This window comes from Eumetopias jubatus, unplaced genomic scaffold, assembly GCF_037043125.1.
Source record: "Eumetopias jubatus isolate StellerSeaLion01/CBP00866 unplaced genomic scaffold, mEumJub1_p1.0 scaffold_4, whole genome shotgun sequence".
NCBI classification, from domain to species: Eukaryota; Metazoa; Chordata; class Mammalia; order Carnivora; family Otariidae; genus Eumetopias; species Eumetopias jubatus.
The window spans coordinates 103270580-103295310 of NW_028274810.1; the positions used below are offsets into that span (position 1 = coordinate 103270580).

General features: G+C 57.8%; 1 protein-coding gene across 5 annotated transcripts in view; it reads left to right on the forward strand.

Annotated features, from left to right (window-relative positions):
* The window catches only part of NPHP4 (nephrocystin 4), a 109882-nt gene extending 90013 nt beyond the window's left edge, over nucleotides 1–19869 (forward strand). For 4 of the 5 annotated variants that reach the window (XM_028108541.2, XM_028108545.2, XM_028108542.2 and 1 more), the window contains exons 19-30: nucleotides 3487–3612; nucleotides 6078–6289; nucleotides 10009–10235; nucleotides 10539–10725; nucleotides 11544–11627; nucleotides 14959–15115; nucleotides 15668–15753; nucleotides 16320–16405; nucleotides 17306–17477; nucleotides 18095–18274; nucleotides 18513–18656; nucleotides 19277–19869. In XM_028108541.2, the coding sequence (XP_027964342.2) occupies nucleotides 3487–3612; nucleotides 6078–6289; nucleotides 10009–10235; nucleotides 10539–10725; nucleotides 11544–11627; nucleotides 14959–15115; nucleotides 15668–15753; nucleotides 16320–16405; nucleotides 17306–17477; nucleotides 18095–18274; nucleotides 18513–18656; nucleotides 19277–19417 (1802 nt within the window). In that variant the 3' untranslated portion in view covers nucleotides 19418–19869. The remainder of the gene's footprint in view (nucleotides 1–3486; nucleotides 3613–6077; nucleotides 6290–10008; nucleotides 10236–10538; nucleotides 10726–11543; nucleotides 11628–14958; nucleotides 15116–15667; nucleotides 15754–16319; nucleotides 16406–17305; nucleotides 17478–18094; nucleotides 18275–18512; nucleotides 18657–19276) is intronic. The other variant, XM_028108544.2, reaches the window with a different exon arrangement.
* Nucleotides 19870–24731: the final 4862 nt, after the last annotated feature.

Consider the following 24731-nt stretch of genomic DNA (forward strand, 5'->3'; position numbering starts at 1 on the left):
CTCGCACCCGTGGCCTCTCGGCTCAGACAGCCTCCATGATGGTCTCTGCAGCCTCGTCTGCAGTGTCTCTCAGTGATCTTTCGTCACGTGGGGGTCGCGAGAACTGTGCTTTCCCATCCCAGTGATCCTGGTGGTGCAGTGTGACTGTGGTTCATCTGCAGCCCTTATGGGGGGGCCACCCAGGGGAGTGAGGGGCTGCCCCGACCCCCAGCTTCGTGTTCTCAGGGTTGAAGGAGAACCGGGTGGTGTGGACAGATGGCCTGGGTTTGGGGTCGGACATGGGGACGTGCTCTGCTCCTGCCATGGAATGAGGTAGTTGTAAACCGTGTCAGGAGTGCTGCCTATCGGGAGGGAGTTTCTGCACCCCTGGCAAATGTGCGGGTCCCCAGCTTAACCCAGGTCTCACTGAAGGGAAAGAAAGCCCGCAGCAGCTGGAGATTGTGGACTGTGCCCTGAGGAGGTGAGCACCTTTGCTCCATCCGGTCCCTGAGTCAGTGCGTGTACATTCTACTGACGTAGTTCATTGTCCCAGCTTCCAAACAAACCGTTGCTCTGAGTGCAGATACCGCCAGAGGAAATGGCGACGCTCAGGGACGGCCCTGGTCTGTCCGGAGGCGACCGTGTGGTCCTGCTGGTCCCGCATGCCGAGGTGACAGTCGTGACTCCTGAGAGCCCGGCTCCAAGGCTGCTGGCCGCGTGCCCCCCGAGCTGTCTGCACCAGATCCTGACCTGCAGCCGTTTCCCTGGCTACTGTGCGTCCGTCCCAGTGGAGCGATCACCAAGCTGAACAGAGGCCGTGTGCATGTCAGCTGGACGCGGGGGAAGGCCTCCCTGCCTGTGCTTCAGGGAAGGCCACGGAGGGCTCCCATGTTCCCTCAGGTGTGGCACGAATCCGTTGTCCTGACAGGGAGCGGAGGTGGCTCGTGCCCACTGCCAGGTGACTGACGGAGCAGGCCCTCAGGGTGGGATGGAGAGCTTGCCAGACCGTCTGCCCATACCGGGAAGAAACAGCGCTGAGAGCCGGGAGCCTGGACCGACTCTGAGCTTGGGGCAGGAAGTGGGTGCACCTGGGCTGGGTGGCGCTTCGTCCCCTCTCACGTGGAGAGCAGGTGGTACCAGAGCAGTCAGGCCGGGACCTGGGCTCTGGCACCAGCTGGCTGTCCCCTCCCCGCTTGGCCAGGCTATCTGTCCCTGCCTGTCCGCTTGTTTGCTTGTCTATCCCCCTCGGGGCCTGGTGGCTTCCTGGGGACACGGCCGGTTCTTCCTTGTTGCGTTGGTCACCCAGCAGCGGCCACAGTGGCCTGGCGTGGTGATGCGAGGTTCACGAACGGGTGGATGAACAAGTGTGGAGCCTGTCTTGCTTCCAAATCTATTCCTCCTGGACTTGCGCTGACAAAGCAGGCCCTGAGGCGTGAGCAGCTGATCCCACCGAAGCGGTGTTCACACCAGGTTCCATTCTTGGGGATGAGCCTTACGACGTTGTGACGCTGAACTGTGTTGGGGGTAAACTGACCCCAGGGAGATGAGAGGACTGTGTTTGCCAGAGGACTCAGCAGCCCCTCTGTCCGCAGGGGAAGAGCAGAGAAGCAGCTGCGCGTGGGTGGTGGGCAGATCCCGTGGAGAAGTGTTCTGTGCTTCCCAGCAGAGCAGAAACTGAGAACAGCTGGAACTCAAGATGCAAGGCCAGAGGGAGGGACGGGGGTGGCAAATGTGGTGTCTGCCCGGAGGTCTGAGCCTGAAGGTGGACGTGTGCACTGTGCATACAGAGCCGACGTCGGGGGAGGGACGGAGCTGCAGGAGGACCGGGCCTGGCACCGAAGTCCCCCCAGGAAAAGACCCCAGGTAGGATTGTCACTGCCTTAGTGGCCAGGCCGGTGAGGAACCCACTGCAGAGGAGGCAGGTCTGCGTCTGGCGTCTCATGGTGACATGGCGCACTCCCAGCAGGCAGAACCTGGGCTGGACCTCAGGCTTTGCAGGGCCTGGAGTGTGGTGCTGTGTCAGGGAAGGCTCTAGACAGTGAGTGCCACGCCTGTCCCGGCGAGCTGATCTCCCTGGCAGGGGGTACAGAAGCTGGCCAGTACGCCAGCCTTGCCCGGGGCTGCTGGCTGAGCTGTGGACGCTCTGGGCAGCAGGGCAGATAACCAGGAGCGGCTCTTGTCGCAGGAAGCCTGGGGGGAAGGCCAGCCTGATGTGAGATTCTCAGAAAACAGAAGAGACGACCAGAGGAGTTTGAAAACGGTGAGAATGGAAGTCCCTGGGGGCAGGACTCTGCTCACCCTGGGACACTCTGCTGTGTCGCCGCCGGTAAACCACGCTGAGTAAATCACTTCTTGATTTGGCCAGAGGTGGTTTCAGTCTGTCTGTTGTTTTTGAATCGAGCATTTTCCCCCACACCCAGACTGGGGCCTTAGTCCTCGCTAGTCGCCTGAGGGATGGTCTGCTGTCACACCCATGTCTTTGGGGTCTGCAGGGGCGGCCCCCATTGGCAGCAGGGCAGAGACTACGTGACCTCCCTGGTGGGACAGGCATTCCCTTCCCAAACCAGTCGAGAGGGAGACGTTTCTGTCAGGCAGCTGGAGATGGAATGTCACCTTGGTTAGCACTGCTGAGGACCAGCTCACCGCTGCGGTCGGGGCCGTGGGCGGAGCTGAGCGAGGAAGCCCGCCTTCCTCCGCTGGCGCAGAGCGGAGGCCGGCAGAGAGGTTGGGAACGGGCACCCAGAGGGAGGGGTGCCTCTTCTAACAGCTCCCAGAAAGGTCGCCAGGATGCCCTGTGCCTGCGGGAGTTCCACACCATCCTGCCAGAATCGGGGAAGCCCACACAGTGCGAGTGTTTTGCGTCTGGAACGTGGGGGGTTCGTTTTGGAATCCGACTTCATCGGCTGTAGTCTGCCTTCCCTGAGGTGGGAGTCCCGTCTCGCAGAGGGGCCCTGGGCTCCGAGGGTAGGATGCCGTTCTCCCCTGGGCCTCGCACACGTTGGCCGTTCAGCCGGGGCAGGCTTGCTGTGTGCTCCGCCTCTGGGCTTGCGCCGGCCCTCTGAAGCTGCGTGCTGCTTCCCTCCAGGGCTTCTGTGGGAAAACAGCTCCAGAAGATTCTAGCTTGCCGAGGCTCTTTTACCTTCAAGTGTGTTTAAAGTCAGACGTTTGCGGACGTGCACGGAGGCCTCCCCTGAGTAGCGGGTGTGGGAATGCGTGAGCCGTCCCATGAAGTGGGGCTGCCAGGGCCGTTCCCAAGATCAGAAGTTAGAGTGTGAGCAAGCGCCCTGAGCACCTGGAGCTTTAAGCCCCTGAGGGAGAGCAGACACGCCTATCGGCCGCCTCTCAACTGCCAAGCAGATTCAGAACCCTGGGTGCCGTTTTGGGGTGTTATCAGTCCAGGGGTGTGGAGGGGCCCTTAGAAGCCCAGAACTCCCTATGGGGGATATTGATGTGGCTCATTGCACTCCTTTTGTGTTAATACCTTCTGCTGGGATGTTTTTATTTTAGGTCACGTGTGTGAGCAGAGAGTGAGAAATTCCAGCTCATTGCCACCTTCCAGGTCCCGGGTCATCTCGAATGATGGAGCCAGCCACTTCGAGGGAGGCAGTCTCCTCACGCGCGGGGGTCTGAGATGTGAGTGAGGAGCAGCGGGGGCAAGTGGGTGGTGTGTGGGTGTGATTGGCTTGGGGAAAGGTGGAGTGAGAGATGGAAGGCTGCGTGTACGTCCGTGTGCACGCAGGCACACGTGTGATCTGGGGGCGGGAGCGGTGGCTGTCATGTCCAGCTCAGCGCCCTGCCTCGGTGGACCCTCAGGCCGTGCCGGGTCAGTGCGTGCGTCATACCTGGCATGCTCTAGAGTGGGCTCGGTGGAAGCCAGCTGGGCTGTTTCACAGGCAGATTATCATCCTACAAGTGGCATCTGTTTTTGGTTAGCTGCCCATCTGCAGGGGAGCAGGAAATGGAAGGAAAGGGTAGGATGAACAAAGACTGGTTTTTTAAAAACTGATTTGAAGTCCCCACGCTGGGAAAGTAAAGCAGTCATGGAGCTTGGGAAGTGAGTCCTGTGCTTGGGGAGAATGTTGTCCACAGCAGGGGGCGTCTGAAGTTTTCTGTCCCCTTAAATCACCCACAGACCTGGATGCAAAGTAGTTGTTTGTGGGATGAAAAGCAGGTTGTGCCCTTTGGGTGGTGTTCCCCCATGTTGCTGGCCATCTGGCATAGATCCACAGCTGCCCTGAGCTTCCTGTGTTGACGGTCCTCAGGTACTATTGTCCTTGAGCCTGTGCCCGGGGAGGGAGGCCCCGCACTGTGGCTGGTGAGAGCCGCGAGGCCTCCGGGACCCCACGTTCCCTAAAACTCCAGCCCAGATTTTGTGGGGCTCGAATGTTCTCCCGGGAGAGGGACCCGGGGTTCTGATGCTCAGATGGGTCCAAGGTCCATGATCCCGGCAGGCTGAGAGTCTGTTCTCCCGTTCAGTGTTGAAGAAACCAAGGCAGTGGAGGTCAGGTGACTTGGCCAGTTGTGTGGTAAAGGGTGGTGAGCTTGGGTGAGAATCTGGAATTCCCACTTTGGGGCCAGTGGGTGGTCCAAGAACAGGTTTTGGGGGTATCTGTGAAAGCCTGCACCTTGGGGCCCAGCAGGTCAGGCGCTCTGCCAGGCCATGCAGGGAGCTGTAACTCTTGAGGGTTTGTTGAGTGAATGGAGAGTCTCTGGAGTCATTGGTCCCCCTCTCCCTGTTTGATCAAAGACAGAGGATGGGGAGTTCCATCAGAGAGCCTGTCTTCCTCACTGGGCAAGGCTCGGCAAGTAGGAAGTTGTGCAGAGTTTTAGAAAGTGCTTCCAGGCTCTGAGCAGTGCTGGGATTTCATTTCCGGTTTCTTTGGAACTGGGTGATGCAGTCTGACAGGTGAGCTCATTGGTTAACCCTCAGCCTTGCTTGTCTCCTTCCCCGCGGGCCACTCAAACCCGACCGCGGTGGGGTGGCCCACCCACTATGCCTGCACCTGAGATGTGAAAAATTATTCTGGGGTGGCGTTTTACCTGTCTAAACCGACTCATGGCATCTGAAAAGCAATTGAACAGCTTTAAAATGGTGGTGAGGAGCCTGGAAATAGCCCTTGTTACTGGCGATGGAGGAAGAGGTGGGCGAGTCAGGGGAAGGATTGCTTTTACCACCACGTGGAACGTTGCAGTCGGAGGCTGGAGATGGGGTGACGGTGTGGGACCCGGCCAGCAGGTTCAGCAGGGCGCTCATTACCCATGGATGCCGCGGGTGCGTGAGGCTCAGGAAGGGCCCAGTCCTCAGTTGGGGGTGCTCCCTCTCTTCTGCCTGCCTGTGCCAGCTTGAGTGCTGGTCCGGGAATCTCGATGTCAGCTTGTGACCTGATGTGTGCCGTGTGTGGCTTCGTCACCTGAAGAGAATGCGGCTCCTCTGCCGGCTTCAGCTTCTGTTTGTCTGCTCCCATGGCTTCTGTGTATGTCCAGGGTTTGAGCAGAGTCTCCCAGAGGAGTCAGTTCCTTGGGGGCCAGGCTGTCTAGAGGCAGCTGGGTGTAGTCTGGGGTATGATGAGGTCGGGAGCCAGGCCTGGTCTGAGGCCCCCCCGAACCCGAGCCTGGGCTTCAGGCCAAGTGGGCAGCTGATTAGAGCCCCTGATTCCTGATCTGAGCACACAGGGTGGGTCTGAGGACCTGGTGGGGCAGTGTCCTGAGAGCTCAGAGTGGTCCCCGAGTCAGGAGGCTCTCGCTGGTGGGGCTGCGTCCTGGATGAGGGTGTCAGCAGCCCTTGAGAATCCAGAGAGCATCAGCTTCTCGAACACTGACCTTTATTTTCCTCTGAAAAGTCCCCTAATGGTATATTAATTTGTCTCTAAGGACCAAGATCGGAATTCCTTTATTTGAAAGGCTGGTAAAGGGGGGATGCTGTGGAGACCAGCTTATAGGATTACACATCTTTATCAGCATCTTAGAAGGTACAGGAAAGGGCAAGGTGCCTGCTGAGCTCCCTCCCTGGGTGAGGTGGCCGGAAGCTTGTTGCCAGGTCTGCTTAAAGAACGTAAGTTCTACACTTTAACCTTTGGCTCCCTCTTTGAACCTTCCAGCAGTAAAAAATGTGGTCCAAGCACAGAAGCTGGCTGACGTGGACCGTGAGCTGGCCGCCATGCTGTTCACGCACACACAGCACAGGAGCAAGGGGCCCCAGGGCGCTGGCCACGAGGGGGACGCTGTCCGCAGGCGCAAGCTGGAGCGGATGAGGTCCGTGCGCCTTCAGGAGTCCGGAGGAGAGCTCAGCTACCGGGGCGCCAGCATGTTGGTGAGGGTTTCGTCCACCTCCCGCTGCCCCGGGGTGTCCCCGTGTGGGGGCCGCAGTCATTGTGAATGAAAGCAGCCTCTCTCTCCTCTTCTCCTGCGCGGCTCTCTCTCTCTCACCCTCCCAAATCCTACTTGTGGAATGGAGGGGCGACGGACCTCTCAGCCACCAAGGAGGTTTCCACGTCAGACTTACCTGGAGAGTTTTTATAAAAGCTGATTCTTGGGTTCCACCCCTGGAGATCCTGTGTCCAGTTGGGCCTCGCACGTGCGTGTCTATAACCTGGGCTGTTAAGAAAGCTCTAGAGGGGATTCTGAGGGGCCCCCAGGTTTGGGGTCAGAGCTGTGAATGGGTCATCAGTGCAAATCAAGTAATTCATTCCGACCAGAAAAATTCCCATTTTTGTCTAAAAATCTAGAGAAGACCCTACCATGTTTTGCATCATAGACCTAGGAGGAGACAGTGGTTGTACCTGATGGGTTTATGGAATCAAGATGCCACAGCGGCCTTGAGGAAGATCTTTGAGGATCACCCTTTATATTAAGGCAGGCTGGTGTCCAAACAGACGTCCCTGCTCAGCCCTTCGTGCTCACAGCAGCTGGGGAAGGCTCCTGCCCTCAGGTGTGGGGTGTAGCGAGAGAGACGGAAACAGGCCAGTGAGCAAGACTGTTGAGTCTAATGGAGGAGGAGAGGTCCAGGAGAGGGCGTCCAGACTGAGCTTGGTGGGGCTGGGGTCCGGATGGGCCTCCTCCCCTACGGCAGCTGCTGAGGGTGGGGCGCCTGGACTGGTGGCCCGGCAGCACGTTGGCTGTGTCGGCTGCCCCCTGGGCTCACCAGCAGCCGTGCCTCCTCGTTGGGTGGCGGGCCCGGCGCGCGGCAGGTCCTCAGTCAGGTGCCGCCAGTGCTGGTGCTTGTGTCCGCTTCTTACCGGGGTGTTGCCGGGTTTCCTCCTGTTTGATGTGTCCTGGTACAGTTTCCACAGCTCAGAGCCCTCATTCTGAATATAGCAGTGATTTTGGAATAATTGGATTTCTAAATACAAGAAAATGTTCCACTAAATTCTCATGATTTTCCTGGGTCAGCGGCCTGGAGAATTTAAGGTGAAAGTGACTTGTTTTATCAAGTAGGCAGCGGTTTCTCCCCCATCTGGAGTTCTCACAGCCTTCTTCAGAAAAACGGTTTGTGAATTCACGAAGTCAGCGGGCCCTCTGATGAGAGCCGGAAGTGGAGCGGTGCTCAGGGCCGAGGAGCTAAGCCCCTGGCCAGTCCTTGGCGCTGGATGCGCTCATGCCGTCAGCTGGTCTCAGACCCCGGGGGCTGTGCATCGGGAGGCAGAGAGCAGCTAGGGATGCTGATGGTCTGGGAGCGTCTCAGGAAAGTGGTGTAGCACAGAGTGGGGCCAGATGCCTGTGTTGGTGTCCCAGCTGTTGCTTGGGACAGTCCCAGCATCCTCATGAGGGTGGCTCAGCTTCTGTGGTGCCCGGGACAGTGGCCGGCCCCACCTTCTGCGGTTGGTCAGCGTCAGCTGCTGTGTGAAGGCGGAGCCCCAGCTGCAGGAAGACCATGAGCTGGGTACCTTCTCCATGGATCCCCCAGCCTGGGGAGAAGGGCTGGCAGGCTATCTCCTTGTGTGGGGGGTCCTCTGAGGCTGCAGTCTGTGTGGCAGCGGGGTCCCCAGGGCCCTTGGCCTGGACTCAGACCAGCCATTTCGTGTTTGAGCAGATGCCCCAGCACTCCAAGCCTGGTACTGACCAGGCAGGCCTGGGGCGGTCAGGCCCCTGGGACCAGCCCCCCACCCCTGCCCTCTGCCCACCCCCTGCAGCCCCCAGATTGTCCCTCACAGTAGCAGTTTAGTGGCACTAACCCTGCTTCATGTAGTCATCCCATGCCGAGTGCCACAGAAGAGAGAGCTTTATTTCCAGAAATCCCAGTAAAAGCCTCGCCAGCCTCGTGCTCTGGTTGGGTGCCATGCCCATCCTTGACCTGGTCACTGAGCTCTGCTGCCTGTGGGGACCCAAGGGCTCCAATAAGTGTCCTTACCCTTTGCCTGCCTGACTTTTGAATCGATTGAGAAATCAGACAGGAGTAAGGCAGAGAGAGACCCAAGTGTCACCGCTGTTACCGATGACTCTAGTGATCAGTAAAGCAGACCCTGGGAGCTTGGGTCCTGTCTGCAGTCAAGGTGCTTGTGACACTGAGTGTGGAGCTAATGCTGGACCCGAGCCGCCTGGGTGAGGCCGTACGGCTACAGGCCACTAACCCCGCCGCTGGTGAGGAGCAGTGTGAGCACCTGATGCGGTGTCCACTCCAGTCGATCCCAAAAGGAAGAGTTGAGGGAGGGCAGGGCTATGCCTGCCTGGTTCATATTCCAGAACTTTCTATCAGAGAAGTCGCCCCACGTCCTGTGGGGTGGAGGGAGGCCAGGGGTGCCAGGCTTCCTGACAGCTTCCTCCATGGTACGGAAGGACACAGGACAGGCAAGGAGTTTCCCTCCTCACAAGCCCCAGGGTCATGTTGACTCTACCGGTGGCTGTTCACCATCTGGTCTACAGTAAGCTGGGGAGTGAGTGTCGCTGTGCTCTGCCCCCAGCCTCTCCCCTAGAGCCTGGTGTGGATCGTCCAGTGGTGGGCAGTCCAGATTTTGTCCCTGCAGCTTGGGAGTGGGTCAGAGTCATGGACTGTCTCAGTTCAAGCTTGAAAAGCCCCTCTGTGTTCTATTTCTCAGCCTAAATTATGTCTGGCCATCCCGCACTCCATTAAGAAGCTCTAATCATCTGTGTTTGTGTGGGGAGGTCTCAAATATGAGCATGACCACCCTCTTATTTTCAAATCCCCAGGGAGAAATTAAAGGCTCAGCTTCAATCCCCATGCGAGGGGAAGGCCAAAGTTTTGGATGTTGGAAAGTCAATATCCAAAGTAATTTAAGTCAGAAACCAAATTTGGTCCTTACTTCTTGAGTTGAAGTCCGAAGGCATTCAGACAGCCTCTGCCTTCTGATGTCTGGGCCTCCTCAGTATTCAGAGGTTCTCAGCACGGGGCCTGGCTGGTCACAGCACGGAGTGGGTTGGGGTGCGGGGTCTCCTTCTGGGTGGACCTTACTCTTTAGTATAAGTCACACAGAAACATAAGCCAGTCTCCAGCCTCTAGAACACGTCGTGTTGGCCAAGCCCAGTGAGTCAGGGCATCGAGGAAGGAGGTGGATGAAGGAGCCGTGGCTGAGCCCCACTAAGGCAGTGTGCCACTTCTATGACCTCTGGCTAGGCTCAGGTCCGCCAAGGCCCCTGCTCGAAGACGGGGCTCCTGTTGCTACACTGGGGACCTGGCCAGTGAGCCCATCCCCAGTCTTAGTAGCTTTGAGGCCATTTTATCCTCTTTTGTTAGAAACCTTTGCTTCTAATTCCCCACTGTGCCCAGATGCCAGCCTCGAGGCCATGGGGAGAGTTGGCCTCATGGGCAGTTGAAGTCTCTTGGGAGCATGCAGGGCAGACCCTGCCTCCTACAGGGGAGACTGCCGCGGGGTAGAGAGAAGCCAGGAGTGCCATGTAGACCCATTCTCTGTCCTCTGGACCTGGGGGTGGGCCAGTCCCATCTAACCCAGGTGGCTGAGGAAGGGGGTGGTGTGATTCCAGAAGAAATTTGGTATTCAGGGTGGGAGCGGGGGAGGTGGCGGACCGGCCCTTGAGAAGGAGAGCAAGCCCTGGTTTGGCACCTGTGTCCCCCAGGCTCAGCAGAGCATCCGTGCACAACACGCACGTGACCTGCAGGTCATTGCTGCCTATCGGGAGCGCACGAAGGTAGAGAGCATCACGAGCGCACTGAGCCTGGCCATCACCACCAAGCACACGATCCACGTCACACTGGGCACTGCCGAGTTCTTCGAATTTGCCCTCAGGAACCCCCACAACGTGCAGCACACAGTGACCATCGAGGTGGACAATCCCGAGCTCAGGTGGGAGTGAGCGGCGGGCCTGCTGGGGTCACCTGGGGTGACTCTGCGTTCTCCCTGAAATGAAAGCCAAGCTGCTCTTGATGTTCGAGGGCCCCGCTGCTCCTGGCTTTCGCCCACGGTCCTGGGTTCCAACTCTCAGTGGGTGGGCAGGGGACTCGCCAGGAAGAGCATTTTTGCCTCAGAGCCCTGTGTCTCCTCCCCTGCCTTCTAGCGTCATCCAGCACGGTCTCCGAGCCCGTGTCTCCCCTGCCTTCTAGCATCATCCAGCACGGTCTCTGAGCCCGTGTCTCCCCTGCCTTCTAGCATCATCCAGGACAGTCGGGAGTGGAGGTACTTCAAAGACACAGCCAAGCTGCACACGCCGGTGGAGGAGGATATGTTCCATCTGCGGGGCAGCCTTGCTCCTCAGATCTTCCTGCGCCCGCGGGAGACCGCCCACATCCCCTTCAGATACCAGACCTTCTCTGTGGGGCAGCCGGCCTTGGTGCAGGTGAGGAGGCCATTCTTCCAATGCCAGATGGGCTTGCAAGGCACATGGGAAAATCCCACTTGGCTAAATAATGGGGGGGGCGTTTCTGTGTGTCCCTCCATGCTGCTCAGACCACTTAGCCTTGGGGTGGTCACCTGCTTTGCCAGCCCCTAGGTGAGCATGCACACAGTCCCCTCTGAGTGCTCTTTAATTCTTGGGTATAGAACCTCTTCCTTACCTCGGAAGAGCTGATGGGTTGAAACTTTCCAGCATTTTGTGTTCTCTAGTTAATGCTGTCTGCCTACGTTCTGTAGTGTTTGCTTGTCTGCAGGAAATGCAGGCTTGGAGGTTTCCAGTGATGGATGTGAGTGGTACATGCCATGTGACTGGTGGGGTGGGGGTGGGGGGTGCAGGTCATGCGTTTTATCTTTCTTACTGAGCTTTTGGGGTCAGCTCTGTAGCATAGTGGTTCTCACTTAAATGGGCTCGAAGAGCTCTCAGAGGCTCACAGTATCCTGTGCAGACTCTTTGGATGCACTTTTGGGCAAGAGGTCGTAAGGACAGTGAAGACGTCAGGCCTTTGGCTTCAGGCGGAGCCAGGTTGCACGTTGGGTGGGTCTTCACAGTTCCCGGCAGTCCCTGCTCCCTCTTCGGGGTAGTGAGGCTGGTTTGTGACAGTGGCCGTCCACACGGTTATTATGAAAGCAGATGAGATGGTGCACGGGAGCCCTCGGTCCCAGGGGCAGCGGTTCCTACAGGGAGAAGTCCTGCAGCTAGAAGGGCTCTTCACCCTCCAACTCCCATCTTGTGACCTGCGGGTGCCGACTGGTTTCTTACAGGCCTCTGCTGAGCTGAGATCTGAGAAGGGCACAGACGCCGGGTGGCCCCAGAAGTCCAGTGCAATGCCCACTAAGCATGCCAAGGTAAGGGCAGGACACCTGCGATCCCAGACAGTCCCAGGGTCTTGCAGTGACAGCCAGGTGTCTTCTGAGCAGACCCGGTGAAATGTTCACGACTTCTGTTCTTACTCAGGCTGCTGGGGCCTGGCCCTCTGCCCTTCACTGAACCTCCTATGGTGGGGGGGGGGCGGGGAGCGGTGGTGGTGGAGCAGGGCCCGTGGAGGTGGACTCCTACTGTCCTGATGGAGCAGTGACTGCCTCCGGCGATGGTGGTACGGCCTCTGCGTGGGTGTCCGGCATGGAAGCCACTCCCTGGCCACTTGCACCTTGCAGCCCTTGGTGCTCTGGGTGCCTGCCCCACGCCCTGGAAGCACAGCTGTCCCGCATGCGGCCACCACACACGAGGGTTAGACTGGCCCCCTGACCCTCGCCCACAGCATCCCCACGTCCCGTAGGATCAGTGTGGGGGCTGTGGGGTTACTTCTCGGAATGCTCATTACCACCTAGAGGGAAGACAGGTTTGCACACTCTAGCAGCCTGTCTGTAGGATGTCCTGAGGGGGAGCTCAGGACACTTGTTTTTAGGAATTTCTGAAGCTTTTTTTGGGCAGACAAATGCCTTTTTGAAGTAGTTTGAAAGTAAAAACAAAAGCAACAAGACTTTGCCCCACCCCTGCCCCGAGAACAGATTATTTCACTGAGTCCCAGATGAGAAGCCGACTCCCGATTGCAGGCCTGTGTTCCTGTCTCATTGTGGTGACTGCTTGTACCCTCGGCCCTGTCACCAGTGGAAACTGCTTTATTTTACTTAACGTGGAGGCACAGCTTTCCTTGCTTAAGGAACGTCAGCTGTTTTTGTAGGGCTATCGATGAAATCTGAGAGGCTAGTACATTTTCCGTACATGGATTTGGAGTTTGAAGGCAAATCCCAGAAATCTTTTGAGTTCACCGGTGATTAGCTCAGTCTGTGTCCCTAACAGATAAGGACTTTTAGCCTCGCCGTGTGCCACTGTCACTGCCCCCCGATCAGCCGCAGACCCTCTGAGTCGCCTAGTATCCATCCGGTGCTTACTTATCTTCTCACGTGTGGTTTGGGTGAGTCCGGGCTCACTGACTCCAGGGCCACGTGTCTTCTCTCCCCTCGGGTTCATTGCCCACACGCGTTTTCAGGGTGGGAAATGGGGAAATGCCACTTTTTTCATTCTTCCTGGACTTGTTAGCTGGGATTCTGCCATAAACAAGAATTTCCCCACCAGCAGTTTGGTTGCCCTGAAATACACTTTATACCAGAAAGTCAGGATAAGTGTTGGATTCTTTCATTTTATTTATCAGTGTTCAGAGTAATGAATTGCACCCTGGCAACCTCCAGAGGCGGTCAGTGTTTGGAGTCTCATTATGAACGCACAGGGGTATGTTTGCTGCTTCTCGTCTGTGGCAGGCATTGGGTGCTGAACTGCTGCTCTCTGCCACCGCCATCCCTTTCGAAGCACTGTTGTTTTTTTGTTTTAAAGATTTTATTTACTTATTTGACAGAGAGAAACAGAGAGAGAGGGAACACGAGCAGGGGGAGTGGGAGAGGGAGAAGCAGGCTTCCCGCGGAGCAGGGAGCCCGATGCGGGGCTCGATCCCAGGACCCTGGGACCATGACCTGAGCCGAAGGCAGACGCTCGACGACTGAGCCACCCAGGCGCCCCTTTTGAAGCACTGTTAACTAGGTTAACTGCTCACGTATTAAGCAGGTCACTGGAATGGTAAAACCAGAACTCCAAGTTTCTAGGAGGTAGACATGGCCAGAAGTGGCTGCCTGCCCCCCCTTGTGCTAGAGAACAGCGGGCTGAAGCTGGAAATACTAGAACTCAGTTTGTGCAGAGTGGGCAGTAAGCCTGAGACCCCGTCCAGAGGACGGTGCGCCCGGCATTGCTGGACAAGGATGGGTCTCCGGCTGAGGCTGACCAGAGGGTCCCCTCCATCTCAAGCCTGGCTGTCCTCCGTGCTTCCGGGAGCTGCCAGGGGAGCAGAAGTATGGACTGTGGGGGCCAGAGCAGGGGAGGGCAAGGTCGGGTGGCTGGGGCAGAGACCCGGCCTGTAGCAGGTGCAGCAGCTGAATACACACGTGGTCTCCGTGTGGTGGTGCACTTGTGGCCAGAGTGTCGGCACAGATGATGGGGCGGCTGGTGTGCTTGCGGGGGCTTCTCTCCCAGCTGAGTGAGCGCACATGAGATGGGGAGGGCATTCAGGTCGAGCTCCAAACAGGCACGACCAAGTGCAGCATGGCATAAAGATCCGAAGGTGGGAAAACAGCAGAGACAAGCCAGGGCCGTGCCTACAGTCTGGAGGGGGGCGTGCTCGGGCGGGGCTGGCGGGCCCCCGGAGCTCAGCAGTGTGGGTGGTGGGTCCAGCCCGGCGGGGATTTGGGCTCGTGGTGGCCATCCTGTTACGAGTTGTGACTTAAACAGTTTCACATGTATAGCTTCTTATATATGTACGTCTAAAAGATTTCACAATAAACATGTCTTCCCCATGTGGCAGGTTTGTCTGGAGGCCCGAGTTCTCCGTTGATGTGGGAAGGTTGCCTCGGCTGTTGGGCTGCGTGCCTGCCCTCATTCCAGGGCCTGGAGAACTCAGGACCAGACAGAGTTGGGGAATAAAGATACCTGTTTCTTTCTCGGTGTTTTTTTTAAAGATTTATTTATTTTTGAGAGAGAGAGGGAGAGAGAGTGCGCATGTGTGCTCAGGGGCTGGAGGGGCAGAGAGAGAGAATTTTAAGCAGACTCTCCGCTGAGCGTGGAGCCTGATGCCGGGCTCAGTCTCATGACCCTGAGCTGAAACCAAGAGTTGGATACTTAACTAACTGAGCCACCAGGTGCCCCAGTAACTTTTTTTTAAAAAAAGGAAATTTATATTTCTAGCCTTTTTGGTTTAGGTACAGCCTCCTGTTACCGTCTGGAATCAAAGAGCTCCACTACCGCCCACCAGGACCTGGCGGGTTCACGCCAGACCCTCGAACAGCTTCCCTGCATGTGCACGGCCAGCGTGCTGGAGGATGGAGTGGTGGCTGAGGGCGCGTCCGATGTGGGGCCACACACCCTGTAGCTGGCAGTCGAGGCGAGGGCCTTACTTACGAGAACTAGCAGTACCAGCGGCTACACGTGACGCGTGCGTCACGAGAACACGTCCATGCGCCGTCCCCTCGGCGTGGGCACCTGCTGCTGCAGACTCCGTCCCCCGTTTCTCACAGTGTCTGACCCTCCCACCTTGCAGGGGGAGCAGGCCCAGTGGAGCCTGACGGGGTGCACACAGCTCTCCACGGGCCCGCGGGCTGGGCCTGACGCTGGCGCCGTCTGCTCTCTCGGCAGGTCGTGTTCAGGGGCAGTGGCGGCAAGCCCATCGCTGTGCTCTGCCTCACCGTGGAGACCCAGCCCCACGTGGTGGACCAGGTCTTCCGCTTCTACCACCCGGAGCTCACCTTCCTGAAGAAGGCCATCCGCCTGCCTCCCTGGCACACACTTCGAGGCAGGTCCCATCTGTCCCCATGGCTGGCGTTCTGCAGGTTCAACAGATGGGAAGAGGTTTTTCCCTGAGGGTGACAAGGGGCATGATCATGTTATCCTGTGATGCTCTTACTCCAGCCTGTGACCCACCTGTAAATTCTCCACCTGCCTTTGTCGTTTGAAGTGGTGGCCTCACTGTCCTCTGAGATGCCCCGGGGTGGGCTGATTCTACCTCCTAAAACCCATGGCCCCGAGGGTTGTGCCTGGAGTGCACTCATACCTTGGGCTGCTCAGTCACTTCCCTGGTCCAGGTCTGGTGCGTCCTCTGGGTCAGGCACCTTACTCCATAGTCCCCCCCATTCACTGTTGGTCACTCCCTTCGGATAGGGCCCCGAGGACGTGGCTAGTGGTGGAGTGCCGGTGCCCATGGAGGCGGGACTGGCGTAGGGTAGCATCGCCCGTCCCCCAGCAGGGGTCTTTTAGCACCTGTGATGGGCCAGGCCTGCCCCAGACAGTGGCACCACAGCCCAGGCCTGTCCAGAAAAGACGCTTGTTCTGATACTCCCTGCCCTAGGTGCTCCCGTGGGAAGCCCTGGTGAGGAACCCCCAGTCCACGTCCGATGTAGCGACCCCAACGTCATCTGTGAGACCCAGAATGTGGTAAGTTCTGCCGAGCCCATCACCCAGCCAGCGCCCCCATCATCTGAGCCCCCTGGCCTCCGACAGCCTCTTCCTCGTAGGTTTTCAGTTAAGTGGTATCTTTCTAAGGTGCTAACGGGCTATTTTGACATCCTTGTGGGAGCCTTATGCATGAGTTTTCATCTTTTCTGCTAGCAGATCAGTTCTTTGATTATCTTTGAATTTAAATGAAAAAAAAAAGGCATGAAGCAAAGTGAATAAAGTGAGTAGTAATTAAGCCACTTATTAATTGCCATTGTGTAAAGAATAAGGGCAGTAATTGTGTTATGACTGGTTAGGAAATTGGATAAAATCTCCTGCAGAATATAATTATTGAACTCAATGTGAAATCAAGAAGTTAATGATTTTCTTTTTCGCAGTGAAAAAAAAAAAAAGGAAGAGTGAATTCTGACTAATACCGAAAATTAAACACCTGTTGGGAGGGAGGGAGCCTGGTTCCCGCCTGCTTCTGCTGCATGCAGGCTCAGGGGGCTGGGCTCGGAGTGGGGAGGCAGGCGGTGTTCTCAGGGTGCACCTGTGTCCGCCAGGGCCTCGGGGAGCCACGGGACGTGTTCCTGAAGGTGGCTAGTGGGCCAAGCCCGGAGAGCAAAGACTTCTTTGTCACTGTTTACGCGTAAGTCCACGAACAGGAACCCCGGGGGTCGAGAGGGGTGGGCGGGGGTGGGAAGCAGCTGCAGCATTGGAAGGGCCCGCCTGGGCTCTTCCCAAGCTCCTGACGGGGCTTGTTGTCGGGCCTTTGGCCACGGGAGGGGAGACTCCAGGGCTGTCGGGGGCCTCGCAAAGGGCGCCCTCTGATCGGAGCGGCACCAGCGGCCTGAGGGGCGGGTGGAGAGCCCACCAAGGAGAGAAGCTCGAGGCGGCGTCTGCCCCAGTGCAGTGCCCAGTTCCGACCAGGGGAGAGGGAAGGTGGCAGTCGTTACCCTTCCATGCCTCAGACGGTCATCACAGTGCCTTCCTGCTTCTCCCACTCAGTGAAATGACCTGCTCCTGTGCCTTTTCCTCGGAAGTCTCCTGTTCCAGTCCCTTGAGGGAGGAACTTTTAAAACTTGGCCAGGCTGGGGGCTTTTGAATCAGACGTCTGAGAATGGGGCAGGGGATAACTGCGCTCGGTGCCCGTCTCGGGCTGTGTGGACACCTGAGGGGCAGGGTTGCTAAGAGCCATTTGGAGGAAAGCGTCAGTATCGTCCTGCGGCACCAGGCAGCTCCGGCCTGCGTGACCTCGGAGCCCACAGACTCTTCCGTGTCCTGCTTTCCACGGGCTTCACCCCGAGCCACCTGGTTTGGGACTGTGACGTTTCTGGCAGAAGCCCACGTTGTCGTTCACACGGGGTGTCGTGGTGCAAAGTCAAAGTGGGCCTTCAAAGTGGGGAAGGTGGCTGCGAGGGTCATGGCCGCCGGGCTTCGCTGTCTCCTCGGCCCCTGTCCTGCCACCTTCTCGGCCTCTTCCCGGCCCCTGTCTCCTGCTGGGTGCTGCTGCCCTCACCAGCACTGAGAAGGTTTCTGTCCTGCACAGGGATAACTGGCTGGCAACACCCGTCCAGATATGGCAGGTCCACCTTCACTCCTTGCAGCGCGTGGACGTCTCCTGTGTCACAGGCCAGCAGACCCGCCTGTCCCTTGTCCTTCGGGGGACACAGTCGGTTCGGAGAGTGCAGGCTTTCACCTCGCACCCCCAGGAGCTGAAGGCGGGTCACCGGGTGTTCTCTGGCCTCTCCCCTCCTCACCCCACCCTGGGAACGGACGGTGTGGGTCCTGTGGACAGGCTCATGGCTCCTTCAAGACTCGTGGCAGAGTCTTCATTCAGATTGCCTTTTATTGGATATGCCATCATGGGATGAGTGACATATAAACCCCAAAGGCCACTTTTTAGAAAAACTACTGGAAGGCAAATATTAATAGCAGCTCTGGAATTAATTTAGCCACAATTATGCGTCGGATAGTGAGGGCAATGCAGACTCCTTGCCAGGGTTTTGAGCTGGAGCTCGTTGAGATCTCCCTCTGCTGAGGCAGCTCCGGTGCTTAGGGCACCGTGGCCACACGGAGGGCGCTTGCCCGCCCAGGTGGTGATGCGGACCGTGATGTGCTGCGAGCCTGACGGTGTGGCTGGGTCTGGTTTTAGATATGGCACTGTCACTCGCGCCCCTTCTGACCTCATGCAGGCCATGTGGGCCCCTGCCCCCGGGATAGCGGGGGTTCCCTTGGGGTTCTGTCTGTGCCCTGAGCTGCAGGTCTCAGGAAACCCCTGGTCTGCACGGTGTGACGGACTGCGTCCTGACCCGCTTCTTTTCTGCTCTTCCTAAAGACGGACCCCAAGGGTGTGTTTGTGCTGCCACCTCGCGGGGTGCAGGATCTGCATGTTGCTGTGAGGCCCCATAGGGCGGGGAGCCGGTTCATCCACCTTAACCTGGTTGACGTGGACTACCACCAGCTGGTGGCCTCGTGGCTCGTGTGCCTCTCCTGCCGTCCACCTCTCATTTCCAAGGTCTGGAGGGGCACACGGGGTACGGGTGGTGTGTCACCTGATTGTCACCTGGTCCTGTGACCTGGTCTCAGGTGGGAGTTTCCTCCTCTGTAGTCTGTGGCCCAGGGGTAGGGGTGTGGGTTGCGTCTGTGGGGTGAGCCCCCTCAGCGGGGTCTGTCATATTTAGGGAGATGCCCTAAGTCAGCCGGCACGTACAGAGCAGGCTCAGGAAGGGCGACTGCTGCCCCTGCCCCCACAGGCTTTCGAGATCACGTTGGCTGCGGGGGAAGGCAAAGGCGCCAACAAGCGGATCACCTACACCAACCCCTACCCCTCCCAGAGGACCTACCACCTGCACAGCGACCACCCTGACCTGCTGCAGTTCAGGGAGGACTGCTTCCAGGTGCGGGTGCTGTGCGGGGTGTGGAGGGCTGCGTGTGGGGGGGGGAGCCCTCGGGCTCTGCTTCTCCCGGGAGCCCTGAGGTATGAGGGTCGGCGCCGCATTTAGGAGCAGTTCCATCTAATAATGGGTGGTCTTGAGAGAGTCCTGGGAGGGAGTAGTGCGGATCTGAACTGGGGAAGGTACTAGATGGGGGGCAGGCGGGCATCCCTCATTGAGCTCTTCTGCCTGTGCTTCTGGGGCCCCCACATCTAGGCACCATTGCAGGGGTTCTGGTAGCCAATTTGCCCTGCAGTTTATCAGTGGCTTTACCCACAAGTGCCCTACAAATTAGCCTTTTTTCTGTTGTATTTTGAAGAAAGTACAGTTCATCACAGTCTGTCAGTGGAAGGTGTTTCTTGTTGTGAAGCGTCCCCTGGGGCATGGGAAGAGCAGCTGTGTGCCATAACACTGGGAAATTTAGTTCAGAACATCAGGAGTCTGGAGTCCTGCCTGCCTCAGGCCTTGGGGTCTGGAGCCTCAGCTTAACCTCCTCTGTCAGCCCGGGTTTGCACGCGTAGAACTTGCCAGGGTAGAGAGCAGTGGCTGGGGTAGGCTGGGATTGGATGCTTGCTGCCTTCCAGGTTGGGGGAGGAGAGACCTACACCATCGGCCTGCGGTTTGCACCTCGTCAGAGCGCCGGGGAGGAGGAGATCCTGATTTACATCAATGACCATGAAGATAAAAACGAAGAGGCATTCTGTGTGAAGGTCACCTACCAGTAAAGAGCGGCTGGGAGTGGCCCCCTTCTCGCGCAGCATGGGGACACACTCGTGTGCGCTGGCTCTGTGGGCCTCCTCCTGCCCTCACTGACCTGCCCGGGCCACTGGGGAGCGTGGCCGAGGGTGGAGGGGGCGCCGTGCTCCTGATCGGCTCTCATGGCCGAGTGCAGGAAGCTGCTGCTGGAGCCAGCCGTGCGCTGAGCCCCGCGGGCGTCCGCAGGGCAGGGCTTGGCGCCAGGAAGCACGGGGCTCCTTTCTCTCTGCTGTATTCAGGCAGGTGTCTCTGTCTAGGACGTGTCGATTTGCTTTTTAGCAAAATATATTTTATGAATCATCTTAAGTGATAAAATTATGTTTTCTTACTGGATTTTGTACAAACATTATTTGCTATGCAATGTTTCATACTGGTGTTCTTTCATATCTTTTTTTAAGTTATGTATGAAATACTAAGCTTTTACCTGTTTTCTCTATTGATGGTTTCCTTGAGTGTTTTCTGTTGTTTTCACCCTTGTCAGATGCCGACATAACGGGGCATAAGCATGATTTTCCCTCGAAGACAGCATGGCTGAGGGATAGTGGGGTGGCCCGGGGCCTCTGGCCTCCCGGAGAGTCAGCATGGGCCTGACCAAGGCAGGTGAGGTGCCTGACCTCTGCCTCTGTTGGTCATGGCTCCCATTCTGATTCTGTGCCCCCCCCCCCCATAAGGACCCCTGTAATGACATTGGGCCCACCTGCGAATTCAGGGTAACTGCTTCATCTCAAGATCCTTACCTTAATCCCACCTGCAGAGTACCCTTTTGCATGCCGGGTCACTCAGTCACAGCTTCCAGGGATTAGGTTGCGGACAACCCCGGGCAGGGGACCATTTTCTGTCCACCAGAATCCCATTGGCCAGAACCCAGTCACATGCCTGCACCTAGCTCCAAGGGGTCTGGGAACTGCCCTCCTTTTGGGTGTCGTGTTCAGATAACCAGGGGTGTTATTACCGAGCAGGTGGCAGCAGGTTTTGGGGGATGTTCGCAGCCTTGGCCACAGCTGCTGGTGGGGAAGCGGAGACGTGGCTGGGCTGGAAGCACACACTTGGAGGGACAGCACGGAGTATAACCGAGAGGCAGAGCATTGTGTGTTTTATAGCAAAAACTTGACTTTCAGTTTGTTGCAAACATGGATAAGAAGGAAGCAGGGGAGCCTGAGCCCTGGCGAGTGGCAAGCCAGGCTGTTCCTAATTTTGGGGTGATGAGAAGGCAGCAGAGTGGTGGCCAGCCATCCAAGTGTGCAGATGAGCGGCCGAGGCTGCCGTGGGAGGAAGCCTGTGGGGGGTGGGTCTCTGTGGCACCACGAACTGACGAGGCTTCCCGTGGCGAGGAGCAAGACCCAGGGCACGGATGTGCTGGGGGATGACTGAGCAGGCCCCAGAGAGTTGGTCATCGAGGCGGCCCAGCAGCCGGATGCTGCGTAGGTGAGAGGCAGGACGTCCACTGCCCCTGATTTAAATCTCGGCCCTGTGAGCGGGGTTAAAGAGTGCATCTGTGCTGCAGCTGACCCGTTCCCCATGTCGTCTGCCTGGGCACGGGTCCCAAGCCCCGCACCAGGGGTAGGCACCACAGAGCAGCGTGGAGGATGGGTTCTGGGGAAAGTTCTTCAGGTGTATTTATGGGTCTTTTTACCATGTGACAATGTACCCAAGTTCATCTTTGTTGTTGTTTGGATGCCCTACCTGGTGTTTTCTGTGTTTGCACCCCGGTCACAGGGCAAGATTTCAGCCTGTCTACACCCTGTGCCAGGCCAAGCACATGTAGCCAGGACCAGGGAACTGGCCGCCAGTCTGCATGGAGACCTCCAGGCCTTGGTGTGTTGCGGCACCTGCCGAGCTCCACGTGGGAAGCTATGGTGGGGGTTACAAGGTCTTGTCACTCACCGCCACCATCCGGGCAGCTTCTCCGTCCCGTCCATGTGCTGCTGTCACCCACTGAAGTGTGGGGAGGAGACGGCCTGCTCTGTCGGCCTTGTTTCGTCAAGCTTCTGCTGTTTCTGTGAGGCTATGCGGCTCTAATTAAGTATCTTGAAACTCGCTCCTGCCCATGACAGGTAGGGAGACGTGCTGGCCGAGCGCTCGGGTTTTATCTTACTAGATGACTTTAATGTTTCTGGATAGGACGATGAAGCTGTAATGTTCCATTTTTGTCCTGCTGTCTCACTGGGGAGGAGTGTTTTTCCTCCTCTTGTAGAAAACCTCAGCCAGGCGCACGTGCTGCAGGGTCAGTGACTGGCCAGACGTGGGGTCTGTGCCAGGGGTGGGCGACAGGACTGTGGCCACAGGACAGCCAGGTGGGAGAGAGACAGGAGTCCGGGGCCCCTTCCCCAGGGCCTGCTGGGCTTCAGGGCGGTGGCCGGCGGGAGGTCCGGAGTCCCCATGCTACAGACGCAGCCCAGCCCTGCACGTTGGCCATGCGGGGGCAGGGAAGGCAGGAGGAGAGGGTGTCCGAGGGCAGACACCCAGGGGGTACCTGTGGGGGGAAGGGTGGCCTCCGGGGGGGCAGCCACTGCTGTGGGTGACAGAAGAAGGCTGGCTTCTCAAGAGATCAGAGAAGGAGGTCGTCTGTCTGTCGTGCTCCTGGAAGGTCTGCACAGCCCGTGAAACGTGGCCGTGTTCGGTGCTCCTTATGGAGACGAACCCTCCCTGAAGCCCCCTCGCTCCCTGCTGTTTGTGGCTCGTGCCCATCCTTGTGCCCCTCAGTGCCCGTGCTGTGCGGCTCCTGGCGAAAGGTCAGGATGCTGGGTCTGTCTTCCCGGTGGCCGGGGTTGAGGACTTAGGCTCCCTGCTCTCTGCAGCTGGCTTCACAGTCTGGGATGGGCTGAGCGGAGGACGCCCCTGACTTTGCTCTCACACCTGATGCGTTGCCGAGTCCTGGCCAGGACGTCCTCTCCGAGGCGTCCCTGTGCGTGCTCGCTGTCCCGGCTGAGACAGGGTGGAGGAGGGGGAGCGGGGAGGGGACGCCCGTGGGGAAGGGGACATGGGACCCTTTCACTTCCATCTCCGCCCACTTCCAGATGCTTCCAAGAGCTGGGAAGTCACAGGGCTGCCACTTTTCTTAGGGAGGCAGATCCACCATGAGTCCATTTTGTCTTTGCACAATGGTGGGGCCACAGGACCTTCCTTATCCTGTGTCTAGGCTGTAAGACAAAGACTGAAATGGGTCATTTGCTGCCCTTCGGGGCTGGGTGCCCAGGTAGGGGGCTGTGGAAACCTGTGAAACGTGCCGTCACACCATCCCAGTGTCCCCAGTGCTGGGTGCACGCCTCTGCCCAGCCAGGACCCTACTCTGCGGAGGCAGGAACCGTGGTGCCGCGTTTGGCTGGAGGATGTGGGTGCTGGGTGCCCCTCCTGGGCACGCCCGGGCTGGCCCATGGGGGGCTCGTTCCCTGAGCCCCGGTGGTCGGACACAGCAGGAAGCCGTGGGAGGGCCTTTGGCAGGACAGATGCTCTCAGCCAGCGCAGCTGTGCTCACTTATCCGTCACTCCCTCAATCATTCATTCATTCATTCATTCACTCATCCGACATGGACTTGTGTGAGGCAGGGGACATGTGGTGCCACAGGACAGACACAGTCCCTGCCCCAGGTCAGGACCTGGCCTCCGTGTGGGGCCCAGACAATAAAAAGTGGCACATCCTGTAGGGTCAGGCACTGACAGTCTGTGGCGGGGGGGGGGGAGCAGCATAAGGGCATGAGGAAGGGATCTTTGATTTTAGAAAGGTGGTTGAGGCCTCGCCGAGGTGATGTTGAGCAGAGCATGGAATGAAATCGAGTAGCCCCGAGTGGAGGTTCTGGGCCAGCTCACAGGGGCCTTTGGGCTGCGGGGAGGAGCCTGGACTTGGTTCTCGGGGACATGAGGCCGGTGGGACTGGGGTGGGCGGCACCTGGGGCCAAATTTGTGACCCGCTCTAACCCAGCAGCCTGGCCCAGTGCCTGCTCGAGGGCGCGCGCTGTCTGCATGAACATGCTGCCCATGGCCTCGGGGCCTACAGGGCTGGGGACGCTGCGCTCGGCTGGCAAGGAGGGGGCGTCTGCACTTTGTTACGTCGGAAGAGCCGGTCGTCTACACATAGACGTTCCTTTCCTCTTCTCTTCCCCTTCATGGCTCCTCCTCCACATCCCTCCCCGTGGGACTGTGGCCTCTGGTCACTGTCCTGGGTACAGGTAAGGATTTGGGGCCCCTCCTGGGAATGAGAATTGCGTGCAAGGTGGGATTTGTGCTTTTCAAACCTTGCTTGATGCTATTCGGAGCCTTTTCCTCCCTCTTTTCCTTTCTTTGTCTTTTCTCACAAAGAACAGAGATTTCTTTTATGATGGATTTCCAATGTCAAATAAAGGTCAGCCCCGTGACCTCGATCTGGCCGCTCAGGCTATTCTGCTGGGGCCCAGACCCCAGGTCAGGTTCACGGTGCGCCCCGGGCCGTGAAAGGTGGGCCTTCTCCCCTCCGTGAACCCCAAAGCGTTCTGAGCTGGCGCCCGGTTCTAGAACCAGCATTTGGACTTCGGGTTGCCGGTCCCAGGGTACAGCCGGTGTCTACAGCTGTAGATTTACATGAGAAAGCTGGCCCGCCTCAGGATCTCCCGGTAAGGAATGGCTGCTTTCTTCCCGCACACACAGCCACACCATCTTTCGACAGGAACCTTATCATCTCCATCAAGGGCATTTCTTGGTACTATTCTATTTCTCCCCTCTGGCTCCTCCTCCTGCCCCTGTTGAAAGCCACTTTTAACTAAGTGGAGTCAAATGAAAGCCAGATTAGCTGCTTTGCTTTTCTCATGTCTGATAATGATTTAATGCTATGTTTGTCTCTATTTAGAAATAAATTAAGGCGCCTTTAAAAATTGTTGCTTCAGGTTCTAAGAGGTTGGAGAAAACAACCATTATGTTTCCTTAACAACCTTTTCTTCCTCCTACTGTATGGGGTCCAGGTACATTTGTTGGTCTGACCCCCAGCAGTGTGGCGGTTTGGTTTATCTTCAGGCACGTGTGCTGAGAGCTTCAGAGAGAGAGGAGAGGGGAGGGAAGCAGCCAGTGGCCTGCCTTGAGGGGGATCAAGTGGGTCCTGTGTCTGGCATGGCCTGAACACACAGTGGGGTCACGCTGCCCAACTCCGTCGGACTGGCAGGGAATTTTGAGGTCCTTCCTGCGGATGAAAGAGGTGGAGGAACGCCGCATACCCTGGAAACCTTATTAGTCGGGCCACACCTGCTAGCAATGCCACATGGGCCCCGTGGCTCTGACCCCAAGGCCAAGCCAGGTGTGAACTACTCTGTGGGAGGC